Source organism: Mauremys reevesii, linkage group 1 (genome assembly GCF_016161935.1).
Source record: "Mauremys reevesii isolate NIE-2019 linkage group 1, ASM1616193v1, whole genome shotgun sequence".
Classification (NCBI taxonomy): Eukaryota; Metazoa; Chordata; order Testudines; family Geoemydidae; genus Mauremys; species Mauremys reevesii.
Genome location: NC_052623.1, coordinates 345,037,227 through 345,064,732, shown reverse-complemented (window position 1 = coordinate 345,064,732; position 27,506 = coordinate 345,037,227). Strand labels below are relative to the sequence as shown.

The window sequence follows — 27,506 nt, the reverse complement described above, 5'->3', positions numbered from 1 at the left end:
CACGTCAGTGGAAGTTATGCTCTTCTCCGGAGGTTGAGGCAGTCGGGGGAACAAGACCAAAGTTTTCTGAAGTAGCCACTAAAGGCCTGATCCTGCTACCATTGAAATCAATGGGATTTTTGCTAAAGATTCAATAGAAACAAGACCAGACCTTTAAGCATCTGCTGGATGAACAAGCCAGGTTCATCTCTAATGATTATGGTAACTCTTATTTAAGATTCTTAGTTTACAACCCTTGATATTCTTGAGGGTGGCTCCTGGACACATTTCTTGCAATAACAATCACCAATTTGATTCCTTCCCAGCCTGAATTTCAATCAGTTAATGAGACCCAGTGGGTGAGGTAGTTCCTTTTGGTCAAATAAAAGATATTACCTCACCCACCTTGTGTCTCTAATATCCTGGGACCAACATGGCTACAACACTCCATACAACAATCTGGCAAACACATTTAAAGCAATTGGTTCAGCAAAATACACTGAATTCTGTTCAGCAAGAGAGCTGTATAGGGTGCAAGTCTCACTCTTTTTGGAAGGTGATAGAGCACAGCTAAACTAAGCATATGCATGCAGGGCTCTTCCTCCTGGTATAATTATTAGTAGTGTTCCTTACCCTAGGGTACAATTACACAGCCCAACCCATTGTTGGGGAAGGCAGATAAGCTTTTAGATAAACAGCATGATGCATTCCTTCCACTGTTAAATGGAATCTCATTTGGGTGTTTTACAGCACAGAGTTAACTGCTGATTTATGGATAAAAGGATTAAAAAGCATCGCGGAGTTTATGCTTCTTAACAAAAAGAATTAGACACTTTTAGATAATCAACTCATCCCACTACTTTGATATCACAAGAGATGTCAAGCTGGATGGAACAACTATCACAACCTACCTATTAGGGCAAGAACAAGTTTTAATAATTCCACTTTTAAAAAAATGCAGGTAGGATGTTTTCCATCCCTGTAGTTTAAGTACAAATCAAAAAACGTCATGCGCTTGTACAAGAGCAATAAAAAAAATTAAATATTTATTTGAATAACAAGCTTAAGTTCAAGCTGCAAAGTTGGCAATGTAGATTTTAAACACAGATCACAGAAGCGTTCACAAAAGGTATTTGAGCAAAGAACAAAAATACTAAAAATATACTAAACAGCTGCTGATTTTAAAGAAACAAAAAAAGGGCTTGTAATCACTATACAAAATGTAAAATGTATTAAACACTACCATCCACAGAACAGAGGTTTGTTTTTAAAGTGATTATATTTAAAAATTATTTGTGTAGTTAATTATATAGTGAATTGTAAATGAATATTATACAGAAAACTCCTTTTGGTCTGCAATTCCTTTGTTGCACTATAGCACATCCAATCACATTGCAAAACTGAGCAATTATTATTTTTTCCTTACTATCAATAAAGAAAACAATTATTGATAATACAGTAAATATTGTCAGGTCTACAAATAATGAAATTAAAATTTATCCTTCAACTATGAAGTGCTTTCCATGCAAAGTTAGCACTTGCTTGTTTAACAGAGTGTGCTACCAAGCAATGTCCAGGGTTGTAGATGCTGTCGAGTAAAACTAAACTTTACAAATCAAAGAATGAATGTAATCATGCAACCCTCTTACTACTTGAGTATACCCACTGTGTCACCTATCAATTTACTGCCTTTCCAGAATATCGTTCAAGGCATCCAAAATTAGACAATGATAAATATACATATAATGAAAGGACACACATTGCTATTTGACACTACTACTGGTAATGTCTGTGCTACGTGAAAGCACCTTTAAAAAGAGCCTATGCGGCAAGAGATAAGTGTCTAAAGATTCAAAATGAATCAACAGTATTGGATAACAATATAATTCTCAACTCAGAAGCTGCCTCAAGATTAGGTGCATCTTCAGTTAATGTAACAGGAAAAAAAGGCAATGGATTTTATTTTATTAATTGTATCCACTCAAACTGACCTAAGGCCATCAGATGTGCAGACACAATGAAGTTTTTCTTTCTTTTTACAGTTCTTTAAATTGTAGGATGATAAAGGAATAGATCTATTTAAAAACAAAACAAATAGCTATTTTATCTAGATTAAGAAGTGGCACCAGGTGTTGGGTTCACATTTTGAGTGGCCACTTGTGGTGCAACTTCAATGATTCGTGGTTTATCTATTATTCTGGCAGTACGATTGCCCTTCTCTACAATCCCAATAATCCATGCTTGGTGACCCTCGCCATATTTCGGAGATTTGATCTCGGCGCAGAAACGTGCTGCCTGTTCACGTGGTAAACAGATAAGGAGACCTCCTGCAAAGAAAAAGGATCAGCACATTAACTTTTGGTTGCATTTCAACATCAAAACATTTAGAACCTTACCCTGCAGCCCCTATTCAGGCAAACTCTTCTTGGTTTCATAGGTTCTCTGACAGAATAAGGACAGCAGAAGATGATTTGGTGGAGGCCTTTCTGCTGTCACTGTAAACATGAAACTTACTATAACCATAAATTTAACAAATAATGTGTAACCAAATAAGCACTGCAAAAGTTAGTGAAAAAGCAACATGCTAAGGACAACAAAAGATATATTGACAAAGCGTCCTGTGGCACCTTATAGACTAACAGAAGTACTGGAGCATAATACATGAATTATGCTCCAGTACTTCTGTTAGTCTATAAGGTGCCACAGGACTCTGTCATGTTTTACAGATCCAGACTAACATGGCTACCCCTCTGATAAAAGATATATTGAAACACAACAAAGGCACTGCAAAACTATAACAAATATTGCAACTCATCTGTACTACAAATTCACATATAATCATTATGATTAATAAAGGGCCCTATTCTGATACCCTGACTCCCATGTGCATAGCACCTTAATCCTCAAATAGTTCTACTGAGTTCACTGGAACCTCTCACAGAGTAAGGTGCTGTTCAAGATGAGTAAAGGTGTCAGAATGTGACTCAAAGTTGTGTGTAGGTCTTACCCTTACAAGTCTTGCTCAGTTAGTCTCTCTGATTTTAGTAGGGCTGCTTATGTGAATAGCGTTTTCAAATATACAGTCTTCTCCACAAAACTCTCCCCCACACGCTCATTATTGATTGAAAATAATATTGTTTGCTAATGAAAACAGCATATTTAACATTCACTTAGGAAAAATAGGAATACTGTGGTATTTCTTCAATACATTTCTTCCAACTATTACTTGCAAGACCATCCTTTTTCAGGGCATTGAAAGGTACTGGAATAGACTTTTGGAGATATGGGTTCTTCCTGTGGGACCTTGGGCAGGATCATTAATCTCTCTGCCCCTGTTTCTTATGTGTAAAAATCTGAAAATATTTCCCACCTCAGAGTGCTGTTGTGAAGACAAATCTAATAGTGTATGTGAAATGATCAGACACTATGGCAATAAGTGCCATAAAAAGATCTGTAAATAAGTTGATTTTACTAAGCAAACCTCACAGCACCCTGATGGTAGGAAAGAGACATATAGGAACTGATATGTTAAAACAACTACCACATTCAATACATAGCAATCTCACACAACTCTCTGGTACAGAAAATGGATAGTCCCTGAAGAATTTAGCCAGGGCACTCTTATGAGAAGTGCCACAGTATCTTAAGTGACCAGAAATAGTAAAGACTTTGGGTCTTGCATCTAATCTAGGATGGCACATCCAGCAGCACAGTGCCCACTATCATCATAGCAGGTCACTGATTTAGAAGAGACTCTGGGAGAAGAGCACCATCTACTGAGTCACCCACAAAAATTCCAGCAGTACACAGGAGTTTCTTAAGCTCTTGTAAAAGTGTGCCAATCCTACTCATCTTGTAAAATCGTATAGATCACAGCTTACAGGGGTATAGCTGCAGGCTACTAGCATGCCATGGACTTCAGATTTTTTTTGTGCATACTGAGTATCTTCATGTACAACATGCTCCTCCCATATGGGCAAGAAGAGAAAGAAATTACATGAAACAGAAACTATCTTTAATTTAAGGCTGCAGAAGAAACAGTTTTTCAACAGTAATGGTAATTAAAAAGTAATATATATAAACATTGTTTCTTGGTGCTATGTGAACTCACTATGTCTGCTATGCATGAAAACACCTACATCTCCCAGGCATTTGAAGATATTCACTCCCCCGTGAATATCTTTAATCAAAAGCAACAAAAGCAGAAAGGCAAAAAAAAAAAAAAAAAGTGTAAACTACTCCAAACATAATGGGCCAAATTAACCCCTGGGGGAAGCAAGTGCTATTCCCATAGAAGTCTCTGGTTCAGATTCAACAGTGACTTCACTGGTGATGCAAACGGGTCAGAGAATAAGTTTAAATAATAAAACAACATAACTTGCATTTGGCATTCAGTGAACAGCTTGCAAACCAATTAGACAAAAGGGAGGAGTGGTGGGAAGTATACAGGACAAATGATTAATAAAGGTGCAAGGAAGTAACCTGCGCTCATCAATTTTCCCCCTCAGCCCCTCCTGTTAGTCGCCTATCCTGCTATCGTATGCCAATAATAAATCTGCCTTATGATCTTTAGAAATAGAGATGTCATAAGTTGAGGCTATTTGCAAGTTTCCACTGAAAACAGTTCTCATCTGAACACCACGACCCCATGTGCTGGCCAGGTATACATCACTAACTCCTAATGTAGAGTCTACTATTTGTTATTAAAGTCTTGTCACCCTGACACTGGTATTGGTGGATACTCAAGAAACAACAGTTATGAGTGCTTTCCATCATTTGCTGTACTCTGCTACCAAAATCAGTTTGCAAAATATGAAGCTACAGATGTAATATTTCAGGAAATTAAGAAAACAATGGGTAACTGCTCCAATTATCCTATAAGTAAATACAGGATATGCTATAAAATATCCATAAAATCCAAGTCACATGTTCTGTAACACCTGTCAAATCCAAGTCCATAAATACCTGTAAAACTGGTGAGAGGTATTCAAGCAACATCCATCCACATCTACACTGATTGTAAATAATTGTGGAGAAGCCAATTGAAAGGAATTCACAGAGTTTAAAAGACACCTTCCTTGTGAATCATCTAATTTGTTTTCCAGAGTTTCATCTTTTCTAGGAAAAGACAGTGCTGGCCCAAGGTGTGGGATGGACAGCCCTGAGACTGAAGTGCTCTATTGCCAAGGATAGCGCAAGGGCCAGGATATACCAGTGCAAGTTTCTGTCCAGTGCTATACCACAGCCTCTCACTCATGAGGGAAGTGCCTCAAAGAGTAAAGTAGTTCAGTCTCCATTCCCAGGCAGTGTTTGGCCTCTCTGCAACTGCTAACTAAGGTGGCAATTAGTCACACTTGAGGTGGTGTTTGTTATGCAGATATCTGTCCACCAAGAATGGGACTCAGACTAGCAAACAAACACATTCATGTAAGTCCCCAGACAGCCACCACATAATATTTTTCATCTGTACTGACTGGGTCTGAACTCTTGAAAGGGATCATATTCCACATCCTAAGCATCTGAGCCACAAAGTCTCCCCAGAACAGAGCTTCTCTTTAATCAATTATGGCTAAAGAACAATTGACCATATTACAGTAAGTTGCATATTCACTAGGGGAAAGTTTATAGCTCTCATTGCGATACCTCTTTCCAGATCTTCAGACTACGTTTTGCTTTCAGGGGCCCTCTTTCTGCAGAGAACTTGAATAATACTTTTGAAGAGAGGAGAGAAAGACAAGAGATGCAGAGGTTGAAGAGGAGAGGAAACAAAAAGTGAAGAGTGGGAGTAAAGAAACAAGGGGAGACCAAGAGGAAAAATGAGGTAGTGAGAGAAACTTCAAGGAGAAGAACAGAGCTCTTATTCTGAGAGGCTGTATGGCCAGGGAATTAACAAGATACGGAGCCGTTTACCTCCTGGTCTCCAGTTCAAATGCACCTCTAGGAGGTAGTGACGAACAGTTGTTGCCACCTGATGGCTGTTTAGAGGCTTATGTGAAATGAATTTGGTTTTATCACCTTAATTTCTAATAGATGAATGCAAATATGACAAAATCATCACTACAATCCGCATCTTACTTGACAGTCTCTAGAGAGACTAAGTATTGAATGGGTCTTAGAGACTGAATTCCTTTCTCAATACTAGCAATAGTATCTCCAGGTCAGGTTTGGGACACAGTCACAGGACAGTGGGGGAGAAACCTGCACTGTTGATGCTTGTGCTAGATAGAGTGACGGCTTCAGTCTCTGGGGTTGGCAATCCAGTACTAAAATTAATACACAGATTTATAAAAGAAAAATACAAAATACATATTTGATGGACAGTAGCATTGCAGGCAGTGTTACTTTTGAGAAAATGCAGTGCTAGCTATGTACATATTCAAATATTCACTGATCTGTAATTAATATGTTAAAAGAAATAAGAATTTAAAGAAATTCAGAACCAATCACTAATTGTAAATACTAAATGTTTCAGATATTCCCCACAAGAGGTTTTAAAAATACAGTATTTCATAAGGGAGGAGAGAGGCACATTCAAAATAGCTTGGTGGTTTGTTCACAGGCTGAAAAAAGTTAATTGTGAGCAGCTATATGGCTAACGCTCTTACTAGCCTGGTAACACCATTTAGAACTCAACACATGGTGTCTGTAGCTACACCTTTGGAATAATGTGAAATTCTGAAGGGAAAAAATAAGTCACTTACCTGATGTCTCAGGACAGGTCCCATGCATGAGGCCAAACATATTGCCACATGCTTTGCTAACTGCAGCCATCTTGGCTAGGACAGGAAGGTTATGGATAACGAAGGACACCTCATTTCGCTGTTGTTTGGCTAGGTTCTGTGCATGCCCCAGGATTCCAAATCCTGTGATATCTGTAGCTGCGTGTGCATTGAAAGTGTGCATGAGTCCAGCAGCTTGACAAGAAAAAATAAACAGGGAAAGTAACATTTATAGAGTATGACAGAGACAATTAAAATGCTGTTACAGATCTTTAAAATAAATATCTAACCTCCCTGCTCTAACAGAAACCATCAAGCTTCAAATCTTTCAGTGGAAAACATAGGGACAACAGAAATTCACAGGTACTGAGCAGATTCCCTTTAAATATTTGATTTGACAGTGTTTTTTTCAGTGTAATTAAATACAGCAAAATATAATTTTTAATTACATGATATTTATGAGCATGTTATATAAAATGTGCTAATGGTACCAGATCCAAGTTTCCCCAACGTTTGGGGATGAAGGGTGTTGAGTGCCCCGGGTTTTGGCTTGGCCCATTAGCTGTAAAGTTGAGATTCAGATTGAATTGGTTTGTTGGTTTCAAAATTTACTTCAGAACTTTTAACAGGAGGCCTGCACGTTGCATTCCGAGGGCTTAGAGAAGACAGCATGTACAGGTCAGGCAGTAGAGACAGACAAGCAGAGCCAACTCCATAATGTTCCAGCCTCCCCACCTAGGCATTCACGGAATCCTTGGGCATTTGTAATTGCCAAGCTCCTGGCGGGTAGAAAGGAACTCCCACGTGCAGGACAATAGCTTTAGTTAAGAGCATTTAAATGCTGTTGAAGCTGACCTACAAAGGGGAGCGAGAAAAATGTTTTGCCCTTTTTAAGCACTTTCTGATGCATGAACAAGGTTTGAGAGGGGTTTTTTACATTAGAAATCCAGATTATCTAGTCTATTTTTTCCTGGAATGGGAGGGCGAGTACCAGGGAAGTAAAATCTGAGAAAGTGAGAGGAGAAGAGATTTTTAAGCATTCCAGCATCCTCAACTAAAGCTTAAAAAATTCCCATATTCAGTTCTATCCCCCTCCAAAAAGATGTCCAACAAAAAATAGGGACACGCCGCTTGCTGTTTCTATGGTAAAAAGCAAAAAAAAGCCCCAAACACTAAAGGAAAGAATTGACACATCACTTTTTCCAGCTGGAAAAAGGGAGGGGGAGGGGACGGGGAAGCAAGAAAATGAGAAGGGGGAGAGAGGTTGGCACGAGGGAAAAAGATCCTGAAACAAAATTTTGAATTAAAAATAAATGAAAAATATCATTTATTTGAAAAGTTTTTGTGAAAATTAAATTTAAAGTTTTGACCACCCCTACTTTCAGGGCTTCTTTAGGCATCACAGAGGAAGAAAAAAAAAAAACAACCAGCAGCATCACAGACCCCAATTTCCCTTTAAAATATTCTCTAACTCAGAGGTTCTCAATCTTTTTCTTTCTGAGGCCACCCCAATGTTCTATAAAAATTCCAGGGTCCAGCCGGTGGTGATGGTGGTGGTAGGGGGAGCGGAAGAGACAGACAGACAGAGGGGATGGAGGAGGGGAGGGCGCCTTGTGTAGAAGTATAATTTGACTTCCATATTGCAGGAGCAAGGCCTGGTGGGGCTTGGACCAGCGGTGCCTGGCAGGGCTCGGGGAAGAGAGTGCCACCTCCACCCCCTGACTCACCTCAGCAGGCCACCCAGCCTGTCTGGGCTGGGGGAGAGAGGGGATGGGACACAACCAAAAATTATAAACTCGGGGACTCGGAGGGGGGAATGCTAGCTCAAAAAGTTTGAAAACAGCTCAGGGTGCAGGCAGGGGGTAGCTAAGGGCTGTGTGCAATGAGGGCTGTTGGTAGCTAGGGGCTGTATGTGGGCAAGGGAGTAGCTGAGGGTGCAGGGAGAAGGGTAGCTAGGGGCTGTGTGCCAAGAGGGCCCCCCCTGCATTTGCTGCTCCCCGAGAGCTCTGCCAGCCCCAGAGCCAGGTACCCCTGCCTCGGCAGCTCTTACTGGCTGCGTGAATAGTCAAATTGGGCTGGGAGCAGAGGAGCAGCTGCAATCCCAGCAGCAGAAGATGGGGGAACACCGCGGCTGCCCACTCCACGACTCCAGCCAGAGCAGCAGTTGCCCTGCATTGCTCGGCTCCAGCTTCCAGCCTCCACTCTGGCCATGGGGCGGGGCCTTAGGGGTCTGGGGGACAGGAGGAGGTGGGGGGTGGAGCTGACCCCAGGACTGCCCCACTCTGCATAAGGGACTGCAGTTTGGGGGAGCAACACCCCTCGTGCTCCTCCAACTTCGCCCATGGGCTTGGGGCTTCAGTCCTGGGGGTGGGGGGTCACCAGGGCTCCAGGATTCATCCCAGCACCTCTGGACTTTAGCCCTGCGGGAAGGCTGGAGCTTGGACCCCCTGAAACAGCTCAGGGCCCCCAACAGGACCACAGAACCCCAACTGAGAACTGCTGCTCTAACTCACATGTTATTTACTTCACTCACCCAGAAAACATTTATCTCAGGCACTATTTGTGCCTTTGCTATATAATTAACAGGGGTCTTTTTAATCTTGCTTCATGAACATTGAACAGATTAAAGATGAGAGGCTGTGCTGATGTAGCTTATTTCCCCACAGCAGACAGCAGAAATTAAACGTGGAAAGCAAACCCAAAAAACCCCAGACCTCTAGGGCATTCTCATTCTTCATACCTGTTCTGTTGAGCCTTGCCATGTTCATCATTGCCTCCTGGTATGCTAACTCCACATCTTCTTGAGTTACCACTAGCTTTATTTTATTCCATTTTTCTGGCTATTTGGTGGGAGGAGAGATATGATTTAGTTAGTTATTTTCTTAGTTTTGTGGATACGTGTTTTAAAATGCATTCAAATTTATGCAACTTTAATCCAGATGTACTTCCACTTCTTGAATGTTTAGTTTAATTTTTAAAGGGCTAACATTTTAAAGTCAATGATATTTTACTAATATGTCTTTACGTTTGCAGAAATATAAAACAAGTTTCTCCATTTATATTTGATCACTCTGTTGTGCCTAGATATTGCAGTTCATAGGGCATTGTATTTAAAGATTTATTAGATACAACATTTAAGTGCTGTACACATTTTACACTGCCCTCTGTGGGCAGATGCAGCAGGGTAATCTATCCTCTAAATACCTCCCTCTGACAGAACTCATGCAGGATTAAAAGAGATGCACCTTACAACATGCCCCAACATCTAGCAAACCAAGGCACTTTTGGACAAAGAAAGGGAATAATTGCACAGCTGGGAACTCTCCACCAAGAAGCCTGGGCCACCAGTACCCAAGAGTTCAACCCTCAGGACTGACAGCAAGAGTTTCAAATGATCTTTCCTTGTTCCCTCAGTTCTGAGCACTGTAGGGGAGAGCATGCTCTCACTAAGCAAGCCGGGATCATATCATCCTGTAAGGTTCAGCTCCATTTTAAAAAGTTACCTTCCTTTTTCCAAACGTTTTCACAGATTTACTCCATATTAAATCCCTTAACTTGTATTTATATAGTGCCTTTCATCCCAAACAATCCCAAAACACTTCGTGGAAAGATACTCAATAAACAGAGATAACTTAATTCATTCCTGGAAATAATGCTACATCTAGATTAACAGTTGATTTGTTTCAAACAGTTCAGAGCAACACTATGATTGGAAGTGAAAAGAGTATGCAATGAAAAACCAAGGGAGAGAATTGGAATAGATGAAAATATAATTATCCAAGCTGGAATCTGGTCAGGACACTGCGATTAACACTCTTATAAGAAGATCTATACAATCATTAATAATCACTAGTGGACATTGGTATTAACCAATATCTGAAGGAGAGTACTTTCAGTAGCACAATTACCTCCACCATCAGGCTGCAGCACTGGTTTGGTAATGACTCAAGAGAATTCCACCTACCAATATTATCATCATCACCCCTTTCTGTAGCACACAGTTTCATTTGTAAATTCTCCCAATCAGATACTGACCCATCTTAGATATCTGCAAGTCAGAGCAATCCCACTCCATGCTCTTCAATCTTTGCTCCACTCCCTGCGACTACACAACTGAAGGAGGAAGATGTGAGCTGCAGATCTTCCCTGCATCATTTCCTATCTTCAACTCTCACTAAAATCTTCCTTTTCATTTTTGCCTATGAATGACACAAAGCCCACTCATATTTCCTAATACAGCATCCTTCCACTTCATTATCCCTATAGCTATAGTCTGCAAGAACCTTCCATTACTTCTTTACCACATTTAATGTTTTAGCTCACTTTTTACTCTGTAATCAAGGTCATATTCAAGCTTTCCTTTCTTCCTTGTACAAAAGTTGCTGTACCATGCAGTCTCTCTTCAAAGCATTTTCTGGTACAAAGAATCTATTTATATAATATAAAGTAATACCCCTTTAGAAGCTTTATATATACATAAATATGATGGGTAATCTCTGTTTTCTCTTCTTTTTTAAAAAAGAAAACAAAAATGGTGGTGCAACCTCAACAGAATTTTTCTTTTGCTCACAATTAAAGATATACATTGATTTCCTTTCTGCCTCTGTTTTTCACAGCAGAAAAGTGCTTTGGTTGACAGTCAAGAAAAATTAGAAGTACTTGAAATATGTGGCACTTCAGAATAGCCTTCATTTGTGAGTCTGTATGTCAGTGAAACATGTCAATAAGTGAGACTATGGTCAGAAAAGAGACCATAAAAAGGTCATCTTGCTGTTTCATGTTTATTTCCCACCAATAACTTTCACATTAGGTATTTTCTCTCAGGCCCCCCATCCTGAGATCTGATTGGCACAGGTGGGACTCTGCAGCTACACAGATTGCAAGATCAGACCTTAGATCTTCTTTTACAAATTAAAAGAGAAAATAAGTGTTTTTTCTAGCTGCCCATTCTTCAGACTCAACCTAGGCTCCATATGGGGGGGCGGGGGGGAGGGGAAATCAAGCAAGTTTCCCACCCCTCTTTTGCTAATAACAGAGATTCTGGCATTAGAATTCATCTGGCAATTTAGTGGCTGACACCCCAGGCAAATTAGATATCGGCTCACTCTTCTGCCAGTCTATTGGCTCTGCAGTCCCCAGAACAGTAATAACACATCTTTTTAAAATGCAAACTAAGCAGTGGTAATTCTGAAGACATACAGTGAGAGCCAAATCACAAACAGATGCCAATTTTACAATCACTTTTCAGCTCAGCAGCTACACGTTTGCCTTAAGTAACACATGGAAATATTTCCATGTACACAGTGCAACTATAGATATTTTCTTAAACTCCAAGTGTAAGATATGGACTGTAGAGATATTTCCATGTACCCATATACAGAAAGTCCATGAACACTGGGTGAAATCCTGGCCCTACTGAAGTCAATGGGGCCAGTATTTCACCCAGGATGTCAAGTCCTTGCTTTGTTCATTGACAGGCGTCCAGATCCATTTTTTTTTTTTTGTTATTAATCTTGTTTAGTACAGTAGTGCCTAAGGACCAACAAAAAATGGACCCCCTTATGCTTGGCACTGAACAAAGAGTAGCAGACAGCCCCTCCCTGGAAGAACTTGTAATCTAAACACAAAAGGCAGACACAGGGTGAGGGGAAAGGGATAAGACAGCAATCCTCTTAAATACTACTTAAACTAGTGAGCATTCCCATTTCAAAATGTCGTGTCCCTTCACGCGATATCACAGACCCTTCACCCCATTCTAAGCAGTTTACTCACAATATCTAGCCATTGGTGGACAGCTACAGCCACTTGCGTTCCCAAGGGTTTAGTCAACACAAGCACATCTCCTGGCACTGCATTGTCTGGCCTGCAAACAAAGTGTTCCCATATTAATTACGAAGTGAAATGTACACTTGAATAGGAGTATTAGGTTGGAAATATTTCCACAATACCATACATTCCATTGCACTTAAAAGACATATACAACTTAGAAAAACCCCATATAATTACCCTGTGGATTTCATTGTTACAGGATATTATTGAGGCAGAGAGCTTATGAATATATTTAAAAGGAGATAAGATCTTCATATAAAGGACAGTGCCTTCAGTTGCATAAGATCATGCATTTTTCTATTAAGTTGTTGGGTACATCAGGACAGAAGAAACAAAGGATATGTATGCCTTGAATTATGAGGACTGATAACATGAATCACCAGCTGTGGCCAGGGGGAAATTCCTTCTTATGGTATAATACTCCACACATGGAAGGGTTGATGCCTTCCTCCATAGCATTCAACATTGGCTAACATTGAATACGAGGTAACAGATACCCTGAAAGCTGTAAGCACAGCACTGGTGTGACATTTCTTGTGTTCTTAACTATCATTAATATGGTACTTCAGATACCATTTAAAAAAAAAAAAAATGAACATCCTAACCAGTTTTTAGAAGCCAGGCTATCCATCCCCAGCTATCATTCAGATCTAAAGGTTCCAAAACTTAAATCCGCCTCTTGAAGGAGCACATATGAGCACAATGTCTCATTTCTGATACTGTACATTCTTTTTGAAAAAGCAAACCAGTGCAAGAAAGATGTTGGCAGCAATCCAGATATCTCTAAGGTATCCATCACAAGGGTACCCAAATGCTGAGAAAATACATTTTTATTCATCAGAAGAAATTAAAATAAAGAACATGATACGGTATTAAAAAGGAAGATACACCTTTATTTAACCCTTTGATATGGCACCATGCGATTTTGTTCAGTGATTTAACTTACATTATAAATTCATTAGGCTGACAGACTGTAGTGGCCACTCCTCCTAAAACAATCCAAGGATTTAACACTGTTTGGCCACCAGTCACAGATGTTCCTGCCTCTTCTGCTGCATCTTTGAAACCCTGGATAATTAGAGGCATCACTTTGTCCCTTTCCTACAGATCAAAGTACAGAGGTCAGAGTTTCATATAAGCAGTGTCTACTCATTTCACAACTGGATCAGGGTATTAGAAACTCAATCCAGCTCCCACTGAAGTCCAGGGCAAGATTCTCACTCAGCAGAAGCTGGATCAAGCCCTAAAAACAGTTAGCCTCCAGCAACTGACATTCCATACAGTACTGTCATGGTTTCACAGCTCCTTGTAAAATGTTGAAGGAACATCCCCAAAAGGTCACACAGGAGCTAAAAAAGCTGGGACATGAACCAAGGATTGCATAGATCCAAGTCTCTGCTCCTTATGGACCAAAGAAAATTCTGAAAATTCAGAACATCCTGCTGTTTAATCTGGGGCAGCCCACAGGATGTTAGTGCCATAGGGGAAAGTGGAATTTGGCCCTTGGCCCCTGAAAAAGAGATTGCTCTCTATTCTCTGTTTCCCACTATCCCACCCAGCTGAGCAACCCACAGGGTCCCAGGTCATTTCTTCCTTCAAGAGAGCAGCTCTTTTTCTGCTCTGCCATCTGCCACAGGTGCTGGTGTTTTCCAAAAATCCACCTCACTTTCTTTGGCACCCGATCAGTAGTGCTTCAAAGGAAGCATTATATCAGCTGGCACAAAAGACCCCAGAGAGTACCTATACAAGTTCTTATACCACACCTATCAACATGGTATTCAAGAGCTGTCTCAGGCCCCTACTGTGGAGGGCTGAGCAGGAACAGGGACACCATTTGGGAGAAGACAACTAAAGTACTGGCAGAAAAAGCGCAGCCAGAGAAGAGATGTTCGGGGCCAGCCTGTCGGCAAGCAAACACAGAAGTCCTATCAATATGCAAGTGACTGATTCTTAGGTGTAGCATCCTATAAGACCACCCACCAAGCCCCTTTTTAAAAAGGTCCAAAACTTTGAGGAAAAAAACATTAACATGTGTACTGCAAAGCTAAATGATCATTTAGGGTAACACACTGTGGGAGGTTTGGGTTCATTTGTTTCACAGTAATCATCATGGACCTTACCCTATCTGTCATTTTATTACTGATCCCAAGGAGCATCAACATGTTGTCGCATTCTGTGACCCCCATAGCATAAAGGTCACTTAGGACATTGGCACAGGCTATACGTCCCTGCAAAGAAACAAAGACAAAAAAATCCAGATCAACATTTCCATATGTTCAGATAATACTTCACAAGAATAGGACAGTCCTAGTCTTTAACACGTGTTTATACTCTGAGGTTGTAAAACTGGCATGTTCTCACTCCACAGATCTGCCCCCTGCCTCTACTCTAAATAAGAGCCAATTTACATCAGCTGAGGATCTAGCCCCGTAAGTTTATATTGCTTTCCACTTCTGTTAGCCCTCCAGAACCAGCATAGCTATGAGACAGCAAGTTGGATTCCAATCCTTATTTTACATTATCTCAGAATTGTTTACTAAGTTCCCATCAGTTATACCTGTGCAAAACTACTGATGGAAATGCAGAGATATCACTCAGGACATAATGTAGTTATGCAGACAAAACTGAAGGCCTATTTAGCCTACAAAACAGTTTTTGTCAGACTGGTAAGAGCAGAGAGGAGATAGCAAGCACTCCTTGCTGAGTGAACAGAGCTGAAGACACTGAGATCTCTGATGAAGAACATGCCCAGTAGGAAGGGATGTCAAAACAAAACCAACCAACCCCACATCATCATCCAAATTCTGTTCTCAATTACATTGGTGTATGTCTGGGGTACCTCCACAGGCTTTAATAAAGTACTTCTGGGGGGATTGTGTGTGACTGTGCACACACAGAAAACAGCACCCCTCCAATTCCTGTGATGTTGGGGGGGGGATTGCTTCCCCCCAAACAGCGGTGAGGCATTGGGGGGGGCACGACACACGGGGTTACATGCACTGCCATCGCCCTTCCCCCAATTCTGCAAACGCAGAGCTGCCCACCTGAAGGAGGCTGTCTCTGAGCTCTGCTGACACTGCAGCTGAATGCCGCCTCTTGGGTCTTGTGCTCCCCTTCTGTGTGCTGGGAGCATTCCTGTTTTCTGTGCAACAGTGAGTGTCTGCAGTGGGGCTGGGTAAGGAGGGGGGTGTTGGGGGAAATGAGGAAAGAGGGATGGAATAGGGTAGGGAGAGGGGAATGTGGGAGTGAGGGGAGGGGATGGAGAAGAAAAAGGGGATAGGGGAATCACGGGGGGAGTGGAAGCCCAGCATGTGGTGTCCCCTTGGCAGCAGCTGGGGCTCACCCAATAATCAGGCCCATCAAACCCTCAACCTGACAAGCCCTACCCCCTACACCTGGACCCCTCCCCAGTGAGCCCCTCCACATCCAGACCCACCCCCCGCCGAGTCCCATCGTGCCATACCCAGACCCCTCCTGCTGAATCCCAACCACCTTCACTGGATCCCCTGCAGAGTTCCATTGCCCCTGCACTTGGAACCCCCAAACCCCTGTGCATCCAAATCTTCCTCTGAGCTGCCTCCACCCAGACTGCCCCACACAGAAACCTCTCCCCCCACACTGAGCCCCTCCACACTTGGATTCTGCTCGGCTGAGCCTGCCCACCCACACCTGGTGCACCTGGCACAAAGGGGGAGAGCCCCGGGGTGTTTCTGGGGCAGGCCCAGCTCTTACACTGTGTCAGGTCAGGTGCAGCCTCACTGCAGAGTCCCAGTACCGGGGGAGGTCAGGGCTTCAGGGTGATCTCCCACCTCAATGCAACCAGTGGTCTGTGCTCCCCACTGCCATGCTGGAGCCCCACTTATTGACAAATAAAATTTGCAGAATATTAAAATATTGTGCATATAATTTTTGGCACAGAATTCCCTCAGGAGTAATAAAGTTAATCTGGATTTACATCTATAGAGATGGAACAGAATCTGACTCTATGTTTTTAATAACCATTTTTCTGGAATTTCCCCCAAAAACCTTAATATGATAAAATAACTGCTCTGCATATTTAAGCACAACAATTTGGGCCAAAGAAAAAAATCCTAGCTAGAAAGCAGATAATTTTGCTAGAAGGTGCCCAGCTCAACTTCTGAACATACTGTTTTACAGCATACAATCTGACCACAATGGACCATCATCCAACTTCAGATACACACATAGAGCTCCCCACTGATGTTAGTGGGGCCCTCTGCATATATCTGAAATTGGAATATAATTGACTATTTTAAATTATTTTAAAAGGCTTGCTCACTATGTACAATGAATGGCTCCAAGGAGATCCACTGCTAGTTTGTGTAGATGAGTAAGGAAGCTCAAACATGTCATTTTCCTTTCTGTACTGGGATTATCAAACTATTAAGCCCTATCTTCAGTGTTTACCAAGCAAGCTGCTAGTTATGCTCTCTTAAGAGCAAGTGATTAGGTTTTCAAAACCACAATGACAACAGTTCTCTGGTCTAATGGCAGGAGGTCAATGCAATACGCTACCAATAGGTAAAACCCCCAGGGAGACACACTCAGGAATTGCAGTTCTCAAGTCTGAGAAAACTGAGGTGGAGACAAACTTGGCAACACACTTACTTTGCCTCCAGTATTGGCAAACACCAGAAGGTTCATAATTGTGGATAGCCTGGGTATAAGTGTCCAAGCTCTTGGCTGGTTATCTGGGGCTTCAGCCTGCAAACCTTTAGCCATATGATTAGTCCCATTGAAACAAATGGATCTGCTTTTACGAGTAAGGACAACTCATGAAAACAAAGCTCTTTTCTGCTCCTGTACTTAAAACAAGCCTCTTACATTGCATGCGGAGCTTGTAGCACACACCGCCTATTAAGGCTCCCCTCAACATGTCCCTTTAGAAGAGCTGTTTTCAATTGCTTAGAACTTTGCCAAACTATAACCATTTGGACTGAAATTCTGCATGCCTTGTATCTGCCTCAGGTTTAATGTTGTTGGAAAATTTCAGCCAAAATGATTCAGCCATTTCCAAAAATAAGGCTACGAAAAAATGTTTTGTCCATGTTAAAAAAATTATTGCAACTTTTACTTAAAAATGATCTAGCATCCCCATGCTTTGAAGCAAGGACTTGAAATCTAGAAGGAGGGGGTGGCCTTTGTGTCAGAGATGAGCCTTTTGCTATCCATGTGAAAAATCCACCCACATTTGTCCCAGTTATAAGCTCTTGGAAGAGGGGGAAAAAAATCACTGCTTGCACATGCTCAGTAGAGACTTCCGGGAGCTTATCAATTAAAATGTCCAAAGATTCTGTCCTCTATCCCCTCCCAGTTCCTAATATTACTCAGACTGCACATCATGTGCTATCCTCACAGGCAGAGAGACTGGGACAAGGAGACAGGGAGGGGATGGGAGTAGCAGATTGGAGGAGGAGCCAGGAATGGGAAAACTGGGATTTGCTGGACAAGGATACTGGGACTGGGTGTGGGAAAGACCAGGAGTCAGGGGGAAAACTGGAACTCAGAGTGTGCTCATAGGGGGAGGCTAGGATGGGCTGAACAAGGAGACTGAGGTGAGATGTCTGAGGAGAGGAGACTTGGACTGGAACAAGATATTAGGAGTGGAGTGATACGTTGCAGTCTATATGGTTTTATAAAAATACGCTAATGAGTAAATATAATGCAACTGGAATATGCTTCATGCAAAAGGTCTCTTGTAAGGTATCATTACAAAGCTTATAATCTACTGAGTATGATCATCCTATTTGTATAAATGTACCACTCTTGTATCTGAAACTAGAAATATAAAATATCTCTCTGAGGGTCTATTGTAATCATGCAAAGCGTGGGCCATTATTGGTGGTTTTGAATCTTGATGACTCCTGTTAACCAGGACAATTGTCTGCAGATGGCTCTGTTTTTACCTGTAAGTCTTCCTGTATAAGTGTGTGCTGGCAAGTGGGCAATGAAGTCTTGCAGTGACATGTGATCATGTCACCTGAACTGGAATCCATCTTTAACCTGGTGTCTTTCCATTGAGAAGGAGCGGGTGGGAACCCAGAGAGGGACAAAGGATTCCCGCCTTATGCAAAAGATATATAAAGGGGTGGAACAGAACAAAGGGGGAGGAGCCATCATAAGGAATCCCCTAGCTACCACCTGGGCTGGAACAAGAGCTGTACCAGGGGAAAGAATTGTGCCCAGGCCTGGAAGGTGTCCAGTCTGAGGAAAGACTTACTGAAGCATCTCTGAGGGTGAGATTATCTGTATTCAGTTTGATTAGGCATAGATTTGCGCGTTTTATTTTATTTTGCTTGGTAATTTACTTTGTTCTGTCAGTTACTACGTGGAACCACTTAAATCCTTAAATATTTAATAAAATCACTTTTTACTTATTAATTAACTCAGGGTATGTATTAATACCTGGGGAGCAAACAACTGTGCAGCTCTCTCTATCAGTGTTATAGAGGGTGAACAATTTATGAGTTTACCCTGCACAAGCTTTATACAGGGTAAAACAGATTTATTTCAGTTTAGACCCCATTGGGAGTTGGGCATCTGAGTGTTAAAGACAAGAACACTTCTGTTAGCTGCTTTCAGGGAAACCTGCAGCTTTGGTGCAAGTAATTCAGACCCTGGGTCTTTGTTGCAGCAGACGGGAGCATCTGGCTCAGCAAGACAGGGTGCTGGGACCCCGAACTGGCAGGGAAGGCAGGGGCAGAGGTAGTCTTGGCACATTGGGTGGCAGCTCCCAAGGGGGGTTCTGTGAGCTAACCTGTTACATGGCGAAGAGACAGAACTGGGACAGGTTGGAAAGGATGAGACAGAAGGGGTGAAACTTGGGGGAAATGGTTGGAAGAGTCAGCGCCAACATGATACCACCTCCTCTAGGGCTTGAAATGGAACCCAGGATTCCGGAGTCTCACTGTTCCTCTGCTGTCAGCAAATATCTAGGAAATCCACTGACAATGTGTCTCATCCCCCTCTAGTGCTGGTCCACACAGAGGTTTGACAACCTACTATTATATCAGTTACTCCATTAGTTCAAGTGGCAGAGGTCTGCATGGTGGATCTATAAGTTCCAACTCTGCTGATGATGCCACATGATGGTATTTGTTTTTTCGGGTATATATTTTTTTAAAACCTAGAAAATCACACACAAACTTCGTTTAAAGAACATTAGCAAGGTTGCAAAGTCAAGCACTCAGAAGTTAGTAAATGCCAAAATTAAGGTTGCCTGAGCTCTGTCCATCCAGTGTACTCAATAAGGCAGAGGTGCTATAGAAAAAATAGTATGTGATCATGTTACTAAAGCTGTAGCATAATGCACATGTGCAAGGGAGCTGTATTAAGGCTGCATAGGCAACCTTAATTCAGGTATTTCTTAACTTTTGAGTGCTTGACTTTGCAAGCTTAATAATGGTCTTTTAAAATATGTTTGGAGTATAATACAGATCACCACCAGTGCACATAGCACTGTAAAAACACATGCATCTCTTTTGTGAGAGGCCGTAATATAACCTGAGTACAAAACTGGAAACCAGCCCCGAATCCTAATCCAGTTATTGTTCCTGGGCTTTAATCCTCACTCTGCCACTGACTTGCTATATAACCTTGGACAAGTCATGTAGGCCCAGATCCTCAAAGCTATTTAGGCACCTAATTCTCATTTAAATGAATGGGAGTCACGTGCCTAAATTCCCGTGAGGATCTGGGCCATAATCTCTCTGAATCTCAGTTTCTCCATCTGCAAGGTAGAGACAATACAAAGAAGTGTTGGGGAGACTAGTGATTTTGCAAAGAGCTCTGAAGTTGAAGAGTGCAATATAATTGCTAAGTATGATTATTTAGGCTCTTCCAGTCCTACAATTTTATCTAATCATTTGAGAACCCCCAAAACCATCCCAACACGAATTTGGTTCCATGAGTAGGTCAGAGGATAAGAGGGGCTTTCTATTAAATCTGAACCAGTTTGCCCAGTACCTCACAGAGAACCCCATTTCCCTCAGTAGCACTTTCCCAACCAAAGTGACTCACTGAACAGCAGTAGGGGGCAGCTTTGTTTTTAATCTTAGCTGTTCTCCTGACATTCCCCTCTTTAGAAAGCACTGCTGCAACTGCATTGGCAAATATGGGAATGACACAGGAGTGGAAATATGAAAGAGTTTCTTTGTCTCATACATATCTCTGAGAGAGACGGAACATGACAAACCAACCAGTGCAATGGCTGATTGTACAAGACAGCAAGTTCTCACCAGCATAGACAACTCAGATTAATGAAAGCACAAATCAAAGTCAGCGATACATGTAATTGCAAGTTTAGCCAACTTACCATCATATAAGGGTCATCCACAATGGGATAAATGTAATCTGTTGTCTGGACCAAAGACAAACCACCATGTCTTAAAGGAATGACACAAGTGTCCATCCCAATTCCTGCAAGGACAGGAAACCATCAATCAACTGAATAATTTATTCATCCCTTAGATGACTGTAATTCTCAATAAAAGGGAATTTGTAAAACAGGCCTATGAAATACAAGCCACTGCCAAAGGAGCAATTATTATGATTTTGTTCCTTACAGGAGGTATATTGTAAACAAATGAAACAAACTAAGACAAAGAAAAACTTGAGAATGGGACAGGAAACTGAAGTGGGAAAGCTAAACATCCATGAGTTACAATCTAATGCAATTGAATAATGTATGGCAAGTTTGATTATGATGGGAATTTCTTCATTTTTGGAAAATGTTTGCCCTGTATTATGTCATTCTGTGGAGAAACCTGGCAGCTGTACTTCAAGTCTTCTAGGTGGCTGTTCTCGGACCATCTTGCCAAAAACATTGTAACAGTAGTTTTAATCTTCAGTAATAATTTATCACAATCATCATGGCAAATCACAAAGGGACGGAGCCTTCTTGCAGATCAAGCACGGCTCAGATCAGTCTCTAGCTAGGTCCTTAAAACAGTCTTGCTGGATGTTCAGTCTAAATCTGTTATTGGCAGTCTTACTGTGCCACCGAAGCTTTTGTTACCCTCATGATCACCAATTGTGTAGCAACATTCCTTGGTAAACAAGCTTTGTAATCCATTGATCTTCCATCCTAATAAATCCATACCAAGAAAGATGCTGAAACTAAACCACTCTGATGGAAGTGGTTGGCTATATAGCCTCAATATATACTCTCCCCATTTGGGGGGGGGGGGGGTGGAGTGAAATGTGCTACAGTCCACATGTGCTACGGCCCTCATTCTGCAAGCTGGTTCATGCACATGGACCCCCTGTAATTGTGTGAAGTTCTACTGATCTCAGTGGGGTTTCACAGGTGCAAAAGATTCTGCCATACATAAGAGCTCAGAGGATTAGGGCCTGAGTGCCTAAATCTGCAATCTCTTACTCATGGAAGTATTCTGAACTGCATTTGGGACTACTCTGAGTGAGTCCTAACTACTTGTGGGAGTAGGGCCCAATTCTGAAAAATCCTATTATTGGTATTTTCCTTCCTAACAGCATCTCAGAAGTACCATCCATACACACAGATAAGGAAGTCACTGGCCTTCTTTTAAAGCACAACACATCAAAAGAAATACTGCCAAATGCATTTCTTGATGCATTTGTTAAAGGGATATTCATCTTAAAGCACATTTTAAAAAGACTTAGTAAGTCTATTAATAAACACAGATGAGAAAACTAAGTTTTGAAAATTCCTTCCAGCTTTTAACTTATTTTCCCTCCCCCCATTTATTGTTGCCCATTCACAAGGCTAAACAATAAAAACTAAACTAGCAGTTTCATTGTTGTTTGGAGCCAGTTTTGCTTTCTAGCTCTCACGGAACAATAGTGGGTTGAAGAAGTGCAGAGAACTAATTAAATCCAATTAAATGAGCACTTTTTTTTTTTTAAACGCATGAAAACATTTCTATTATTTAAACAAAGGCGACACACAAACATTAAATTTTGGGCCAGAATAAGATCAGTGTCCCTTATCATCGGACCTCTTAAATTATATTGCCACTGAGCCTCACACACAATTACTTCATAGATATATTTCATACAAAGATTGCCCTTGTTTAAGTGGGAACATTGGCTTTCTACTGATTTTCACTGATTCTGCCCTCTTTGGGAAAACCGTGTTGTTACCTGTTAGTCTAATAAGGGTTATCTAGTCACATTAAAATTGTTTAAAGTGAGCTCACTGTATGCCAGATTAAATAACAGTAAAATATTTTCAAAAACGAACAACTAAGTTGGTACGCCTGAAGTGAAAGAATTTCTAAAATTTAGCCTGTGGAAAAGAGATTAAATACACAGGGCTAAATAAACAGATGAACTGAATTAAAAAGCTGTCATTAAACATTTTGTCTTGACTAATTTATCTATATCAATATTAGGTACTGTAGCTGGTATCAAAATACCCACATGCACCCTGTTCCCTGTGAAGGTTGCTTCTGCAGGTTACTTTTCTGTTCTCCTTGCATCACTATGCAAATACCAAAGAGAAAGCAAATCTGGCAAGAGCCATATAGGTCTTGTAGAGACAGCCTTTCCCATAAAACCTCTACAGGGAGAACAGAAAAGTTATAAAGAACATGACACAATGAGAGGACTGAAAGACTGATTTCCCCCCCCCCTTCCCTTTTGGCTCACAACAGTGGATTCAATTTAGAAATGAAGGGAGGCTGGACTTGGGAGCTGGATAATTATTTACAATCAATTCTCAGTTTCACTTTAAGTCAGAAAATAAACTGTTCAGTATTTTAGGGGAAAACCCCAAAACTATATCGATAATTCTGAAACAGTACTATGACCATTTTTCATTCACTGAGGAAATACTAAAATGGATACATTTGTTTTTAGAAATCAATTGTTACTATTTTGGTTACTGAACTTCCACATAATTTATGTACAGACTCTATTAGTGAAAAAGACTATTGTTCTTCTTATATTATAAGAACTCTGTCTCTCTACGTTTAGGGTCATTTCATAGCTCCTTTTTTCTCCTCCATAGTTAAGTGCTTTGCAGATAGGATATTAATAATTGCAGTACAAAATTATTATTCTTGTACAGCAAGATGACAACTGCAGGTTTATCCTTCACATTTCTGGACACAATCCCAATCTTGTTAATGTATATGGATCGGACAACAGCTTAATTTTAAAATAAATTAGCAAGCTAATAAATTAATAGGCTAACAGCCAACTTGATCTACTGTTTATGAAACAGGGAACCAGCAGTATCACTTGTTACTAGAGAAACAAACACTCACCCAACCTGGGCATAACTGCTCCCAGAAACTGTTCATCTTCTTGAAAATGATTTTCTTGTAGGGACTCAAGCAGTTTCTGTAAAACATCCTGAGGCACTTTACAGCCTGTGCCTTTAAGTTCAGTGAATCGAGTCAGACGGAAGCTCTTGTCCAGTTCGTAAGTTTCTGGGTTAAAGGACTCCCGAACAGACATGGTTCTGAGTGCTACCTTCCCCCCCACCTTGAGCAAACGTATCTGTTGGTTTCTCTGCTGATCAACCTAGTTAGAAAAATTGGGAACATTAGAAAATTCTTAGAACCTACAAGACAACAAGTTAGTGTATGTACTGTAAATAATATATATCAAAATATTAATGTAGAGGTTTTTGGGAGGGATCTTTTTGCTGTTTTTTCCTCTTTTTTTTTTTTTTTAAAGAAGAAAAGTAAAGCACAGCATTGAGCAGACATCATCTGTTACAATAGGAGGGCATATCCCACAAGATAAGTTTCTTGAGGCTACAAAGGAATGGTTCCTCTTCCATCTTCTGACATTTAAACTATAACACTGTCAGGCCAGGCAGAGGAGTGATATGACTTTTCCCCTAGTTATGCCACACGAGTGTTTAATTTAAAAAAAAAAAAAAAAAAGTCCACAGACCTCACTTAACAGAAATATATATAAATAAGTGTTACAGTTTTAGTTAGTGGGAACAAACCCCAAGAGGAGAGTTAGGCCTTGATCCTGCAACATACTCAGGCTCGGGGTCTTTGTACACAATGGAACTTCATCAGCAAAACTTGTGTCATTTGGGGTGTTTAAAGAAACACACACACATACACACACACACTCTCTCTCCAAACAGCAAAAGTTTTACCGATGAAAAGCACCCGTGTGAACAGCACATTGTCATCAGGAGATAAAGCTGCTGACACTTGTTGGGGGAAGTTTTTGTCGGTGGGAGAGCTCTCTCCTGCCGACAAACAGCAGCTACACTGCGCACCTTTTAGCGGCAAGGCGTCGCTAAAAGGTGCGTAGTGTAGACAAAGCTTACGCTCATTGCAAGATCAGAACCTTAGGCAATAGCCTCTTTATTTCATATGACACCTTTCAAACAATGGGGCAAGCTCAGTTCTGGTTTAAGAGGACACAACTCATTTGGAGTCAACAGAAATACACCTGTTCACACCAGTGGTATATTTTCCCTAGGAGACCTATATGCTAGTAATATAAAGCATTAAGAAAGGAAAACATTTAATTAGGATATTTCTGCTAAAAGCATATTTTATGATGTTCATACACTAAAGCTGTTCAAAAGAAACAGAGTTCATGCCTCTCAGGACTTTTTTTGGAACTGAACATACTTAATCAGAGTAAACCTCCCATTAGAAAGTTAATGTAAAAAGACACGGATGAAATTCATTTAATAAAATTCTTAACAATGCATGTCTAATTTTAGAACTCTTTTTCCACTGAGTCAGACCTACAGCACACTCCAAAACTAATAAGAGGCCTAACTGAAGCGTTTAACTTCTAAACAGGAATGGTGGTGATATGGTGCAATTTGTCTTCCTTGGAGAAAAAGCTTTTCTGGAATTATTTAAAGTGACCTACATACAGTAGTGTCTTAGAAAGCAAATGTCATGCCTATCAAAAGGGTTCAACATGCAGCACTCACTGACTGCTGATCATGTTGATACTGGGTTAAGCTGGGTATGTTTGATACCATTTAAAAAAAAAAAATCTACAGCCGTATGCAACTAGATCCCCCAGTATACTGCTTATAAACAGGCTGCCTCCCAACAAGTTCTACAAACTCTCAGAGATGTTATTTTATTGACTATGGTATAGAATGGCAATTCAAGTTTTAAAGTCCCTGAAAAATGTCTGATTAGGAACTGAACTCCGCTTTACAGTGTTTTCCCTCCTTTCCTGGGAGACGTGTCACTTATTTAAAACAAATCTTCAAAAGCCCAAGCTTGGGCAGTAATCCAAGCGCTCATTACAAGAACGTGTCTTGGGTGAGCAATGCATCTGGTTTGTAACTTTTATCTTCAATGCAAGGCAATAAGCACTAGAATCAGAGAAGATACTAACTAGAAAACAACCTGTGGAGAGAAGTAAGAGGAAAAAAGTGGCTTTTAATGGAAAGATATTTTTTAACTCATCAGGCTACTTATTTCCAGAAAAACTGTAAAAAAATTGTGTTTTTCAAGTGGGGAAACATTTCCCTTCACTTACCCAAACACTGGTGTATTCTTAGCACCCCCTATCCACTTCTATAGGAAAGGATTTAGAGGCCAAAGACAAGCAGAACTTTTTGCATAGTCTTGAGTACTAATACACGCACTTAAATATATTCCGATTTTAAAAATAAACGTTGTACTAGACAAGTGACAGATACTTAGTTAAAAACCTCAATAGGGAAAGGAGCACAAAAGGCTTCTTGGTGAAGATCTGAATGTGCTGCATGCAATAATTTCATACACTACCATGGAAGCAACCTTGCAAGATCCAATTTCATGTGACTTTTGGCACCCTGCATAAACATGCATTTCTAGCATCCAGTGTATTTGCAAAATAAACAACCCTCCCCATTAGAATAAATCGCCCCCATACTCCAGATGTTTGTTACTTTAAAACAATGACAAATATTAGAAGATAGAATTTAACCCTTGCCGCTCTACAACCCTGACCATAAATAAAAATGTACGTTGGAGGGTGGCAAGGAAAAAAAATGACTGCGGAACAGGACCAGATACCTACCCAAAATAAACCCAAGGACAGGGAATAGCAACACAAGTGAGGTGCATCTACAAGGCAAGGAACTGCACCGAGCATTTCTCCATGGAGTGTAGCGCAGAAGGCTGCGGAGAGACATGGCTCTGGGACACCTTAAATTTCAAGCTGCTGCCTTTAAAGGCAAGCAAGGGCCTCTACTGCTGCTCTTTGTGCAGCCGTGTGGGAGCCTGGCTGGCTGTGCACAGGAAAGAACCGTGCACACAGCAATCCCCTTCTACCCCCCGCAAAGAAGGCTCCTACAAACAGATCTTTGCGGGGGGGGGGGGAATGATCTCCCTTACACACGAGATTATTAGCAGCAAAAGTGCGGGGGGAGGCAGGTAAAATGTCAGCAGAAGCAGAGTTAACCCTTCGCTGGAAGCAGAGATGCAGGGGCAGCGTTTAAAGGCGAAGAGCCGCTGCCGCCCCCCATTGCCGCCGAAGCCCCGGGGAGGGCGGGGAGGGGATGGAACGTTCCCCGGGAGCGGCGCGCGCCAGGCTCCCCGGCCAGGGGACTCCGCGGCGCGGGGCCCCAGCAGCAGCAAAAATGTCGGCGGGTGAAAAATTTAACCCATCGCCTGCCGGCCTCGCCGCCGGGAGTTTTTTAAAGCGGCCCCGGCGGCGCCTCGCATCCCCTTCCCCCGCCCCCCCGCGGCCGGGCTCAGGGGCTGGGGCCAGGCATGCCCCGTGCGCCCCGGCCGGCCGCCGCAACGCGGGGAGGCCGCCATCCAGTGCAGGGCCGGGTGTTTAACGGCGGAGGCGGATTCCCCTTTAAATCTCCCCGCTTGCCCCCCCCTCCCCAGGTCTCCCTCTTACCGGCTCGCTCCTCGCCCTCCCTCCGCCTCCTCCCGCGAACGGGACTCCCAACCCAGTCCCACAATGCACCGGGCGCGCCGGGCTCCCTCAGCGCCGCCTGAATGGAAATGCCGCCGCCGCCGCCGCCGCCGCCGG

The 27,506-nt window shown here is 41.7% G+C and overlaps 1 protein-coding gene across 3 annotated transcripts; it reads right to left on the bottom strand.

The window, feature by feature from the left end:
• Positions 1-997: 997 nt before the first annotated feature.
• On the bottom strand, positions 998-27,496 carry SEPHS1 (selenophosphate synthetase 1). Of its 3 annotated transcripts, none has more exons than XM_039519377.1 (9): positions 27,372-27,496; positions 23,798-24,056; positions 20,863-20,966; positions 14,648-14,755; positions 13,474-13,628; positions 12,471-12,561; positions 9,439-9,538; positions 6,681-6,893; positions 998-2,306 (listed from the first exon to the last, which is right to left on the bottom strand). In XM_039519377.1, exons 2-9 carry the CDS (start codon positions 23,988-23,990, stop codon positions 2,092-2,094), a joined length of 1,179 nt encoding a protein of 392 aa, XP_039375311.1. In that variant the 5' UTR covers positions 23,991-24,056; positions 27,372-27,496; the 3' UTR covers positions 998-2,091. The 3 variants fall into 3 exon arrangements, with proteins under 3 accessions (XP_039375311.1, XP_039375310.1, XP_039375312.1); XM_039519376.1 differs by lacking the exon at positions 27,372-27,496 and adding an exon at positions 26,541-27,291; XM_039519378.1 differs by lacking the exon at positions 27,372-27,496 and adding an exon at positions 26,016-26,036.
• Positions 27,497-27,506: the final 10 nt, after the last annotated feature.

What these genes read in the sequence shown, in the direction of transcription:
- SEPHS1 (XM_039519376.1), bottom strand. Translation starts at nt 26,615, where the DNA reads ATGCTCGGTGCAGTTCCTTGCCTTGTAGATGCACCTCACTTGTGTTGC. An exon ending in TCCACCAATGGCTAGATATT is followed by an intron (nt 9,539 to 12,470) that starts GTGAGTAAACTG and finishes CCCACCAAATAG; the next exon opens with CCAGAAAAATGGAATAAAAT. An exon ending in GACCTGTCCTGAGACATCAG is followed by an intron (nt 2,307 to 6,680) that starts GTAAGTGACTTA and finishes TTTTCTTTGCAG; the next exon opens with GAGGTCTCCTTATCTGTTTA.